Genomic DNA, 13451 nt, shown 5'->3' with positions numbered 1-13451 from the left:
CCTAGATAAATATAAATCACAATTGTATATCATTGCTGAAATACAGGTAATTAATTAGATTTTTATGGGAACCAAATAGGAAGAGAAGCTGTTCTTCTGAGTGATTTCTTGGTTAAAAAACAGTTTTTCCCTGAAATGTTATCTGTTCAGAGATATTCAGTTATATACCAACCATCTCATTTGTAGAGAAACAACTACTGCTTGTTAGAACAGAGAAGTGAAATGCAAAATACTTGCCTGAGTTCTAAGATAAGCTTCCTATATTTCATGACATTTGAGAAAGGGTTTGAGAATTGTCTTTCAGTAGACATACTTTTTTCCAGAACAAAATCAACTGTTTGATTTGAAATGTAAGGTAAGAAATACTACTCAAATGCTGTAACACAATGAAAAGTAGGAAACAGAAGTCATGTTAATTTCATATAGATTAACATAATTAAATTGCTATTTCAGTTTTTAAAGGCCAACTTCAGAATATTTATGTGAATAAAGAAATCTTTCAGTCCGTATGTAGGTTAATCCAGACCCCAAATGAAGTTTGCCTCTTTTACCCAGAAGACAGTAGAAAAGGAACATATTTATTGCTGCTGGGATTCCACAGGAACTGAGAGGGGAGACTGTGTGTCAGTGGACGTCCTGACTGCCCTTGCCATATTCCCTTCTGAGGCAGCACCGCTTACTCTTAAAATTGTTATACGTACACTACAAGTTTTAGTTGTGTGTTCTTCTTTAAGCTCTGTACTTTAGAAGTGGTCCGTGTCTTTTTTTGGTTGGTTGGTTGGTTGGTTTGGGGTTTTTTTGTTTGTTTTTGTTTTGTATCTATGTTGTATTATGAGAATCCAAGGCATATGTAGTATGTTTCAGGATCTTTCAATCTGTTATTAGAATTATTTTGGATACATGTTTACAGCATTTTTAAATATTATGTGTGCATAGTAAGCACTTATATATGGTTTACAATTTTCAGTAAGTGATTTCAAATATAAAATTGGAAAATATTTTATGTATATTGTGATTAGGCAGTGTATTTCAGTTTTTTGGTTAGATTTTAATCCCCAACACTGCATAGTATCTTGCTTCAATGTCAATGAAGTCAGAGATATACCTGAAGAAGGAAAGTGCTATTTTTCAGCTAGAGAATGAGACTTTGGCCATTCTGTACTCTTGGAGGCTCTGTCTAGACTAATTGGCATGTACATGATGCAATAAGCCCTGGATCATAATCCTTAGGTTATCCAGACTGGGGACCTAATTAGAGGCTGACACAAATGCCTTTTGGCCCAGAGGCTTTGACTGTCTCCCTGTGGGACAGAAGGCACATGGAGGGGAAGCAGAAGCTGGATCTGGAGCAAAAGGGGTTTGCAGTACAGGTAGGAAACCTAGAAGCACTCTTCAATTCTTTTTAGGAATCCAGTGGCAGATGTATTTCCCCATAAATAATGGATACTTTTCTGGTGTTTGAAGCAGTGTATTCAATGTAATAAACTAACATTACAACCCTAAAGCAACATATATCGTCTAATATATTTCAAACCAAATAGCTGTGTATTATTTCTTATGCTGACCTTGTTTCTGATGTTCTTCCCTCCACCTCCACATTTTTGCCATCCTCCTTTGCATGTTTCAGAACTGTTCCAGGTGAAGAGTCTCAGTGGTATTTTTTCATCCTTTTACATGTCAATACAGAAATAAAACCTATGTTTGGAAAATGAAGCTTGAAATTACTAAATGCCATATAGCATTCTGAGTACCAGGTTTCTATGTTGTTAAAAATGTCTAAATATTAGGCAAATTAACAGCTATATATATTTCTCCATCACTTGCAGTCTTTCTGTTGGATTCACAGCACCCTGCGCTGCATTCACAGTACCTTAACTTTTTCAGATCAAGGTTCAAGAACCTTTAATCAAATGCTTATTATAGGGTTACTGAGCAAACTAAGCACTCAAAAGGTGAGATGTGAGGTACTGCCTGGAGGTTACAATTGGCAGAGACCGCAGCAAGTGGTGAAATGATTGTTATATTGACTGAAGGACTTGCTTCTGATTTCAGTATGTTAAACTGAAAAAGAAGGAATAAAATGGTCGCCTCAGAGCAGGACAAAAGGTTGACAGTGAGATGTACTGTACTGTCATAGGGTTTATATATTCATTAATGGTTCAAGGAGGATATAGAATATTAAGTGGCTGAGATATGCAGATAAAACAAAATTGCTTTCATTAGGTAAGACTGGAGAAAGCTGAAGAGGGAACCTCACAATGCTGGTGACTACAGCAACCTACTGATTGACAAAGGGGAAAACGCCATGAGGAGTAATATGAGCTACTTTATATAGGTAGCCTAACTGCATATTAACTGTGAAAGGCATAGAGTCTTTCTGAACAAGCCAGGATAAAATATACTTGGAAGTGACAAGCATATTAAATAATGTGTAAAGAACAGGATAGAAAACAATTCAGCAGGCATTCAAGGACTTTATATAGATCATGCCATTCTTCTAGAAGGAATTCAGGATTTGTCCTGTTGTTGTCAAAAAAGAAACAGCCAACTTAACATATAGATCACAGTTCCAGGAAGTTTCCATTAATCTAGTTTAGCCTCCTGCTAGAAAGAAACCACACAATTAGGTAAATAATTCTGTTTAATTACTACATCTCATTTTAACACTTGTTATCTATAGTCATTACAGCTTCCACTGGAGGGATGTTCTAGAGCTTGAGTCCTTCCTCTGATGTCTGTCTTCATTGTTTTCTAATTTCTATCCTAAGCCTAGACATGGTTAGCTTACACACATGTGTCCCAAAGCCATCGTTGTCATTTACTTAGATATGTCTTTTTTGTCCTTGGTATGTATCAATAAAATCAGACTTTCTCTCAACTTTTTCTCCTACATAAACATTTTCTCTATATTTCCTCTAATCATAATGGTTGTCTCTCTCAGGACCTTTTCTAGTTTCAATTTTTTTTTTTTTTTTTTAATGGTTACCAGAACTTTATGCAGTATTTAAAATATTGTCTCTCTGAACTCTGGAACACTGACACACTGACAACAAAATTTCTCTACTTAAAAAACTCTTTCCCGGTGCATCTTACAGTCACATCAATGGCTCAATCCTTTCTCTATTTTTTTAAGTGACAAATTCCCAATTCATGGCACTAAGTTTTGGTAGTATTTTTAAAACACATTTCCTTGTACTTTATGCTGTTATATGTTATCCCTTTTCTAGTAGTCTGGATTTTCTGATCCTCTTATACTTTGACAATTCTTAGCAACTGTGTTACAGAAAGTACTGGCTTTATGCAGTGTATTGATGACAATATGAAATCTAGATAAATTCCAACACTAGTATCCCTATAAATTAATCCTAATTTCTGCAAATATGTATAATTTCCCATTTAGCTAGTTATTTTGTTACTCTACAGTCTTGCACTAATCCACTTCTCCATTTTAGCTTCTAATTTCTCATATAGTGCTGGGATAGATTACAGCTACTGTAATTTTCTTGTCTACAAAGAATTATCATCATCATGAAGGAGATTTGGTACTTGAACAATGCAAGTCTGGACACTTTGTGCCATGTATCTGCAGTAAAATGATGCTGATGATAATCTTTTTTTCTCTTGAGCTGTATATATCTGGAGATAACTGTCCATTCACTTAAAATTTGGTCAAAAACATTACCTAGTGTTGCATTGGTGTAAGATACATGGGGTTTAGTATCTCCATGCACTCTTCATCCCATTCTGATTTTCTATTTTAAATTTCCCATTCCATAGCACATCCTTGTCAACAGTGCTGACATTTCCCAATCACTGTATGTTACTGTTCTTATTAAAAAAAAAGGAAAAAAAAAGAAAAAAAAAGGAAAAAAAGGGGGAAAAAAGGGAAAAAAAGGAAAAAAAGATGCAGTTTTCACTTTATTACAAAGGCATACTTAGTGTTCTCAAATTCAGCACTTACTGTACATAGTCCTTTGCTTATTTTCTTTTGATGTGTATGGTTAAATAATATTTTCACTATTTTTTTTTTTTTATTTATTTTCCTTTGCTATACCTGGCTTTTCAGTTAAATTTATTTTGTTAACCTCTTCCCTTAGTTTTAAAAATTTGCTATTTTTAAATCAAAGACATTCTGGACTAATTTTATTGTGAACCAATATAAATACCGAGGGATTAAAAATATTAATAGTACAAAAATATTATTCAATAACCATCAAGACTAGCATTTAATCTAAATACAGTATTTTCTGGGTTTTTTTCTCTCCATTTTTACTTTCAACAATATCTCACAATTAAATTTTCAAAGATGTCATTGCCAGCGCATGACAGGCTTATATATATACACCGGTTACGTAATAGAGAATTTAGTGGGTATCTTTACTACCCTTGACCTGAAAAAAATGGTCAAACAGATCTTCTACTGACTTTGCAGTGAATATTCGCATATGGGTAGAGGTGAACGTTGGAAACTATTAACTGGAAAGGCTCCAAGAGACTGATAACAGAGTATTGGAGAAGAAGCCATTGCACACAGTGATCTATAGTAATCACTACTATTTCTAGTGTGATACATAGAAAGCTGGATGACATGGGTTTGCGTATCTAAAAGTGTATATAACAAAAAAACTAACGAGAAATGACTGATTTCTCAGAAGTGTTAGGCTCCTCAATTTCAGTGTATAGAAACAATATTTTGGTATCATTTCTTGGTTTCCATTTCTGAAATGCTTAAGGCATATTTCTCTTCTAAGGATGTGAGAGGAAAGCAAGACCATTTAATTGTTTAAATTATCATTATTAAACAAGTTACTTCACTTTTATAGCACTGATGTTATGAAACATCATTAGTCTGATTACTGTGTTAATCCGCTGTAAGAATAAGACTATTTAATGCAATTTTCTTACCTTAATAAACTAAATTAAAACCAGAGGTTAGGTACACCTACAAAGAGTGACATAGATGTTGTACGCATATGCTAATTTCTCAGTTATAAGTGAGATTAACATGAAGGATTATATGGTCACCTGTCATCAGTCGTGGCTCACAGAAAGTTGGAGCAGACGCTGCTTTGGATAGTATAAAGAGCCCCCTTTGCAATAGAAAGAGCAAGCTAACTTCAGCTTGGAAAAAGAAGATTACAGTAATTTTTGAGAAGGGTCACACTGCTCTGATGTTGGAAAATGTGATTCAGCCGGTTACTTCTCCTCCTCAGGTCTTACAGTTCTTATTTTTTCCGTATTCTTTCAGTTTAATGTGTTCAGGATATGACAATTCTTGTAATGAGGAAGTTTAACCCGCTAGTAAGGGTAGCTGTTTGGCAATTTATTATTGAATAATGACAATATAATTACTTAGGAAGCGTTAGTACTATAGCAGCACATTCACAGTAGTTTCAGAAAAGTGCTGCTTTAAAAGTATCTCTTTAAAATTCAGTAGTGGTATATACTCCAAATTTCTCATAATAATATATTTTAGATGTCTGCTTTTAAACAACATGACTTCTCTCAGATTCTGTCTCTGTCTTTTAGAATTTTCACACTTTCTACTCAGGTCATGACCTACAAGCATTTTCCAAACAAATAAGTAGATGTCAGAACACTACTGTGGAATTTCAAGGTCTTGAGGGTTGTCCTCAAAGATGAATCAAGTATTATGTTAATGCCTCCCTGTCTCTCCCCTCAAAGTATGGGAGAGAATATCTAGTTTAATAGTTACTGATTCTGCAATACTGCATTTCCCAATGAATGTGTGTTTTTCACACAAAGCGCAGTGGCCACACAGAAGTGAAAATTTCCTCAATAGGTATAGCCCCATGGTTATAGCAAGACACAAACAAGACTTACAAAATCTATCATCGAGTCTCATTAATATGTTCGATTTCATAATGTGCCTTTACTGTGCCTTGTTTTCTGCCTTTTATTAAAAGCAGTATTAATTATTCAAACATAACTGCTAAGTGGTAGGGAGGACATATATTCTCAACTCATTTGTTTCCTAGATAGAAAGATATTGACATCCACCATGCCTAGGTCAGCCTAATTATTAATTTCTTAAATATCCTTTTTTTTTTTTTTTTTTTTTTTGACATGGCTAAACATGAGCAAGTAAAAATATGAATTCTACCTTATTTTTTCCATAATGCCACAGAAAACTAAATACAAATTCATCAAATCGTTCGTTTCACTGGTCCTCAAATAATATTCTGCTGCAGCATAATTCTGTGTATGCAACCTGATCAACATACACTGACTCCTTTAAGAAAATGCCCATGGCTAGCACTGAAAATACTGAGTGACACTCAAAACAAAAGTGCTTTCACTGAACCTCACAACAGAACTGCAGGATAGCTTATTGCCTGGGGTTTAAGACACACAGATCTATTTTAAACATCTCAAATAGTCAATAAACACAAAATTCATCATATCATGATGAGCTCACTCATCATTGCTATATTATTTCTTAGTGTTTTAGCCAGAGCAGACAGGATCAAAGATACTGTGATGGAGGGCTAAGTCAGTACTACAGGTAAAATGTATAGCATAGATGAGTCATGAGATGACAGGGGCTTCTGTAGTCTGTAAGGCCCTTTTATTACTGCTGCTGTACTTCAAAGGAAGTTCTCTTTTAAGAAACAGTGATATTAATCAGTGGTGCAAAACAATCTTAGCAAGCCTGGGAGGTGCTTAAATGTATGCCATTTGAGGTGGATATCGGCTGTGTAGAAACACTGGGAGTGAGGGTGTTTTCTTAATATTCCTTCCTGTTATCAGCCATCCCTCAGTGATACCGTTTCCCTTAATTCCATGCCATTGACACTCCGCTTCCACTAAACCAAAGCCTAAATCCATGTACTTGGTCTTGATAATTATGAAATTTAACCATAGAAAGAGTAGAGGTATCTCAGAGTATGATGCCAACACTGCAATGCAGGAATACGTTGGTAATCCTTTGGTGGATTCCAAACAAGCTGTTACATCTGTGTGGCCCATCACAGAGAGGTCAGCCCATCTTTGCGGAGATACAGGTCCTTTCTGGAAGAGGTGTCTTCCAGCAGAGATAATTTGCTTTGAGAGACCCTAATGCTTGAAGTCATGAGTTTATAATTCCAGAGCTAGCTTGCTGAGAGCCTGCATGGCTGTCATTGCACTGCACTGCATTGGGCAGAGCTGATATACCCTAAGTAAATAGAAAGCCATATTTAATACAATTTAATACAATATTTCAAAATTGTGTTTGAAAAGTGATCTACGTTCATGCAAATTTGATGTGAATGCAACCTGACATTTCTTGAATTTTGCGTGCCCAACATAGCAAACTCAATATTTGCCTGCTGTAATTTTGTGAAATAGGTATTTCTGTATTCATTGGCATGATATTATTTAGAATTTTGATTACTAAAATGCATTTTGCTTAAGAATCTTGAGTTTAAGTAATTCAGTGAGTCTTTTTATCTTTTGATAGCTATGAAATGGAAAGTGTCAGTCCTCACCAGTGATATGCCATCTGCAGGAACAAGCTCAAAGGTTTATGTTACATTGTATGGTGATCACAGCAGTTCGGGGCCTATTTTTCTTGATGGAGAGGAGGGAAAATTATTTCAGAGAGGCAATGAAGACATCTTCACAGTAAGTAATCTATATTCATTGTGTTGCCCTCTTGTGTCCTGCCAGATTGCATGACATTTCAAAACCTATGTGATGAAAAGACAGACAGTTTTTGGTAATGTACACGTATCTGGAAACAAGAAATGGGATTTAAATGTAGAACTAAATTTAGGATCCTTTCCCACTCACCTGTCCAAAGCTGATTTGATCCAACATATTTCTTGTCTGTTTAAGAAGAACTACTGGTTAATTTACATAGTGCACAAGAAAATACCAAGACATATAGGACAACAGATACTTGTTTATTTTTTAAATATGAAACGAGGCTAAAACATTAAAAATGAGGAAGTGAAGAATTAGTAATTTTTTAACTTTGTTAAATACCTGCTGCTTTATTTAAATAATGACAATTTTTATACCTGTAATAAAGTCTGTCTATCTGAAGCTTTTTCTGCTCCCAGTTACACAAGCAAATTTCTCCTCCATCAGTCTTGTGGCATGGTGACTTAAGTGAGGTAGAATAGATATCTTATCAAAAACTGCATAGCCTGAGTATGTATATGGAATTGTCAGTGGGTGACTCTAGCAGGTGCCGCCTACAGGGCCATGTAACAAACAGGTGCTTCCGTTGTTAGCATCCAGCACAGCAAGTCTCCTTCTGAGCAATGGTATTTAATGACAGCACTGATGAAGAGCTCACCTTTTTCACAGTAACTTTGTAGCTACTTGGGATGTAGGAAATGCAGTTCTTAGCCCTCTTCAGCCTGATTGAGTTTCTCAGAAGACTCCAGCACCTCTGATAGTATGCCATTCTCCATCTGTAATATCAAAAAAACCCAAATATAAGATTGAAAGGAGTAGATAAAATAAGAATCCAGGTGCCTGACAGATAAAAATACTCTCTCCACATTACATGTTGTTGGCTCTGTTTCCTGCTCCCATTATTGCAATTAATTTCCCCTCCAATGACTTTTAAATGCAAAATATGGAGGCAGTCCCTGATTTGGGACATAGGATTCCCCTCTTAGGTGAGTATCCATAGCACTGAATACAATTACTCTGAAATGTATAGAAAGAGAGAAGTCTCTCTGCTCGTGCTGTGTGCTAGACCTCAGTTAACTCTGGTCTGTCCTCGCTGCTCTCTTTATTGTTTATAACACTGAGTTCAGGGAAGTTCAGTTCACACTCACCTCTACACTGTAAATGAAAACAAGAGAATTAATTCCACAGGAGACAACAGGATAGCAAATCCAGACTATATAATAAGAAAAAAAAATTATACAGTGAGGAGGGAAGACACTCATGGTGTGTTTCCAGTTCCTTGAAGATAAGCTTTCTGTTTCTACACTTAAGTTCATAACTAGTTGTTTGAATAACCTGCATTCAAAGTTATTCCCTCAGCACCCTGTTATCTGTACTGAACACACTCATCCAGCCTGACCAAGAGCTAATCTTTCAAATACAACTTTTAAAGTTGATTTAATTGAAATGATTTGTAAAAAGAAATATCAAAGCTGAACATAGTTGTTTCCAAACTTGTAAGGCATACCCTTCTGGAGGGGCAGGGAGAAACTCAGAGGTATGTAGGAGGTGCTTGGGCAACAGAAAGCAGGTCAGTGGTATAGATGCCAAACTAAGCCGGGTTTTAGGGTCAAGACACTGATGCCTTTTAGTCATACATAGAGTCTGTATTCATCTTGCACTGAGGTCAACATTCAGCGGGGAACAGAATAGCTACAGCAGCATCCTGAAGCCATTTAAATGGGGTTGGCAGGCCAACAGGATTTTGAGGGTTATCCTTCAAAAGAGCCAAGCTTCTAATGGTTATCTGGAGCAAAATATTTTGGAAATGTTTGTTTAAATATCAGAATATTTAATTCCTCTACACAAAAATGTCACCTGACAGTTACTAAATTAATTTCTGTGGCATGTGGGATGGACAGTGGGATCGAGTGCACCCTCAGCAAGTTTGTCGATGACACCAAGCTGCGTGGTGTGCTTGACACGCTGGAGGGAAGGGATGCCATCCAGAGGGACCTTGACAGGCTGGAGAGGTGGGCCCGTGCAAACCGCATGAAGTTCAGCAAGGCCAAGTGCAAGGTCCTGCACGTGGGTCGGCGCAATCCCAAGCACAACCACAGGCTGGGCGAGGAATGGATTGAAAGCAGCCCTGAGGAGAAGGACTTGGGGGTATTGATTGATGAGAAGCTCAACATGAGCCGGCAGTGTGCACTTGCAGCCCAGAAAGCCAACCGTGTCCTGGGCTGCATCAAGAGAGGTGTGACCAGCAGGTCGAGGGAGGTGATCCTGCCCCTCTACTCCACTCTTGTGAGACCTGACCTGGAGTACTGCTTCCAGCTCTGGGCGCCCCAGTACAGGAGAGACATGGAGCTGTTGGAGCAAGTCCAGAGGAGGGCCACAAAGCTGATGGGAGGGCTGGAGCACCTCTCCTATGAGGACAGGCTGAGAGAGTTGGGGTTGTTCAGCCTGGAGAAAAAAGGCTCCGGGGAGATCTAATTGTGGCCTTCGAGTACCTGAAGGGGCCTACAGGAAAGATGGTGAGGGACTGTTTATCAGGGGGTATAGTGATAGGACAAGGGGTAATGGGTTTAAGCTGAAGGAAGGTCGATTTAGATTAGATGTTAGAAAGAAATTCTTTACTGCGAGAGTGGTGAGGCGCTGGAACAGGTTGCCCAGAGAGGTTGTGGAGGCCCCATCCCTGGCAGTGTTTAAGGCCAGGTTGGATGGGGCTTTGGGCAAGATGGTCTAGTGGAGGGTGTCCCTGCCTGCAGCAGGGGGGTTGGAACTAGATGATCTTTAAGGTCCCTTCCAACCCAAACCATTCTATGATTGTATGATTCTATGTGTTTTCCTTTTAACAAATGTTCTGTGTTTCATCAGTTGTGTTTCTTTTACAGGTTAATACTGGAAACATAGGACATCTCTACAAAATACGCATAGGACATACAAATACAGGAAACTCCCCTGCCTGGCACTGTGAAGAGGTAAAAGCAGTGAGAAAGAATTTTATTTTTCCAAAAGCAGTCACTATGACAGTGGAGTCAAAAGACGAATCAGAAAAAAATCCCTGGGATAATTATATTGGCCTCATCAAATGCTTACAGCTTCATTTAAGACATTATTTATGAAGGATGGCTTTTGTGTGGAATTAAAGGCAGCTCATGATGGTATGTCTTGGCTGCTGCTTTGCAGTTTAGTGAAAGCTGTACATCATGTTTCTTTAAAAATGTGTGACTGGGCAGCAAGAAAGACTGCTTAAGTTGGCTGCTGTAGTCTGAGTCTTCTACAGTCTGTACGCTACAGAGTGTCTAGAGTTTGCTGAAACCCAGAAAGTCATTGAACTCAGTCTAGCCAAGTCCTCCCCAAATCTGTGGCTGATGCTGGATCCTTATGCACAGCACCAGAGCTACATTGCAAATGGTTCTAGTTCTTCGTCTCTGAGGAGAAAAATACAATAACAGGTTCTTTCCCCCCTTTATTTAAAAAAGATCTTAATGCAGGTAAAGCAAAGATAATAAAGCAGAGAGTGTCAGCTAGTTCTGTTTTAAGCGTCACTCATGAAGCATAATTTATAGGTTTTTGGACTGGGAATGAAAGGATCTGGCTTTGATCCTCAGCATCAGTGGTGTACTATGTGTGCCAATGATATGCTACACAGGCCTGAAACACTTCCCTCTTTATGCCAGAGTTTCTTATCCTTCAGTTAAGCGACAGCAGTTTATGAAGGGCCTTAGAAGCTGCTGGTAAACTCTTTATTATCATACTTCAGGGTAAATCTATCTAATACAAAGTGTCCACTGAAGTTGAATATTCACTGATCAACGTTCAAACCCTGTGACTATTTGATGCTTTAACTAGTTGTTTTCATCTGGGACTGACTCTCAGAATGAAGAGTAAGGTCTGGGCAGTGTTAACTGAAGTTTGGGCAAGATCCTGTGAGTTCATACCTTGAGCCAATGCATGTCTACATTGAAATATTGTGTCACTGGTCGTATCACTCTAAGAGGTTTCACAGTAGAACTACAGGGATTATATCTCTTTCAGTTCAGGAGAGCATTGCCAATTATAAAGCCTAGGTATTTTTCTTCCAGCTGTGCTGTGTTTTGGGGAATGCTGGAGTCAGAATATCATTTAAGATACTTTTTTCTTCCATTTCTTGCTGGTTTTCTTTTCATAAATGTGTGTGTGGAAGCAGCGAAAGGGTGGAAAATACCTCATAGCTTAGTCCTGTGAGACAGAGGAACAGGTTGCCAGCAATTTATAAAGTGTATCTGAATTGAGAAGCTAGAAGACAACAGTGGGTTTTCTCTTATCGAAAAGGTTCATTTATATGCTTAATCTTGGTATTAGAAGTTTTGGTTATCATAAAATCTGACTCAACAAATGGACCTTTGTGAGTTTCTTGTATACCATCTTCTGTGAATAGAGGCTGCACTGCCTGCTTTGTATAAGACACCCATTTAAATTGAGAGATTGAAGAAGTCTGACAAAAAAAAAGGAAAGAAAAAATGAGACATTATTATTCCCCTTCTCACTTCCCAGCTAAGACATATTAATTGAAATCAATAGTAAAATTTTAAAACAAGAATTCAACACTTCAGTGTGTTTCATTGATTATTGGCTTACAAATTTTAATTGTCTCCCTACCAAATCTCAGTCAATCAGGCACAGTTTTTAGGGAGTGATTCATCAGCCATGGTTAGGTCATTCCCTCTTTGCAACTTTGGGCAGAAAGTCAAAGAAAAGGAATACATTGAACCAAACACACTCTACAAGTAACCCAGCATTTTGTGTGGTAGAGCCAAAGGAGTATTGCCACTGATTTCTGGACTGCATGGAAGAGAAACAACCTAGAGTGGGCTCGTCAGATGCTTAACATCATTGTTCCTTGGGAAACTGACTTTTTTCTAGAAGAGCTTAAATTAAGAGAGTGTTGTCTACAACTGCAGAGGTTTTCTGATAGTTAGGCATGCTAGTCCTCCATCAGTATCCCATGGTTTCTGTCTCTGTACTGAGATAGTATCAGGCCTGAGAAAGACCACAAAGGTGCTGCTTCACTAATCCAAGCTCCCTTTTCACGATCCATCAGTAGATGTTGACAGGCCAAGATGTGCTAGGTTTTTCAGATAAGATGAATCTCTTTCTTTAAAGTTTAGTATTCAAGCAGTAAAAGGAAAAATTTTTTTCCGGTAATTCCCAATTTGTTCAATATTCGGATTAAGGAGATCAGATTCTGCAATGCACAGAGCAGGAGTGAAACTACAGGTAGAAGTGTCTTTGCTTCTCTTTGCTGGTCCAAAATCTAGTGTAGAAACGTGTATAAATTAGCTTAATCAGGGACTATTCTAATATACAGCAGCCTCTGAGGTGCTTACTAAGGAATTCTTTGAAGTGCAAAAGCACTAGACCTCCTTCCCTTCTTCAGCTGGTGTGCATATTGTCCTTTTGCTGCTATATGCTAGAAGTTGGGCATGGAAGAAAATTGTGTGGGGCAGAGTGGTGTTGGGGCTAGCACTTTCATGGTTTATTTACACAAGCAGTGTTGAAGAATCAAAACATGTTAATTCCTGTTCTGATAAGAAAATAAGTTAAATGCAAGCATTGCCAAGCTTCCCAGTGACAGGTTTGGTGTTTGGTAAGCCATGCCATGTAGTGCCAGCCCACGTGGATATAGCAGCTGGAACAACATAGCTATATTTTGTGGGACTGCGTCCAAGCTGATAAACCCTCTTTCTTGGCTGCACTTGAGTTACTCTGCCCTGCACTTTTGAATCTGAGTGAAAAGTCAGACTGAGGGCAATTGTATCCAAGGAGCAGACATGCCC

General features: G+C 37.9%; 1 protein-coding gene across 10 annotated transcripts in view; it reads left to right on the top strand.

Annotated features, from left to right (window-relative positions):
* RP1 (RP1 axonemal microtubule associated) overlaps positions 1-13451 on the top strand; it is a 212701-nt gene that overhangs the window by 39331 nt on the left and 159919 nt on the right. For all 10 annotated transcript variants that reach the window (XR_008575914.1, XR_008575913.1, XM_054817077.1 and 7 more), the window contains exons 4-5: positions 7463-7626; positions 10524-10610. Coding sequence is in view for 8 of the 10 variants with exons in the window: in XM_054817077.1 (XP_054673052.1) it covers positions 7463-7626; positions 10524-10610 (251 nt within the window). In the remaining 2 variants the exon portion in view is untranslated. The remainder of the gene's footprint in view (positions 1-7462; positions 7627-10523; positions 10611-13451) is intronic.

The sequence above is a fragment of the Grus americana genome, chromosome 2, assembly GCF_028858705.1.
Source record: "Grus americana isolate bGruAme1 chromosome 2, bGruAme1.mat, whole genome shotgun sequence".
Taxonomy (NCBI): domain Eukaryota; kingdom Metazoa; phylum Chordata; class Aves; order Gruiformes; family Gruidae; genus Grus; species Grus americana.
The sequence above is the reverse complement of the archived record's forward strand: the minus strand, read 5'-3'. Positions and strand labels throughout refer to the sequence as shown.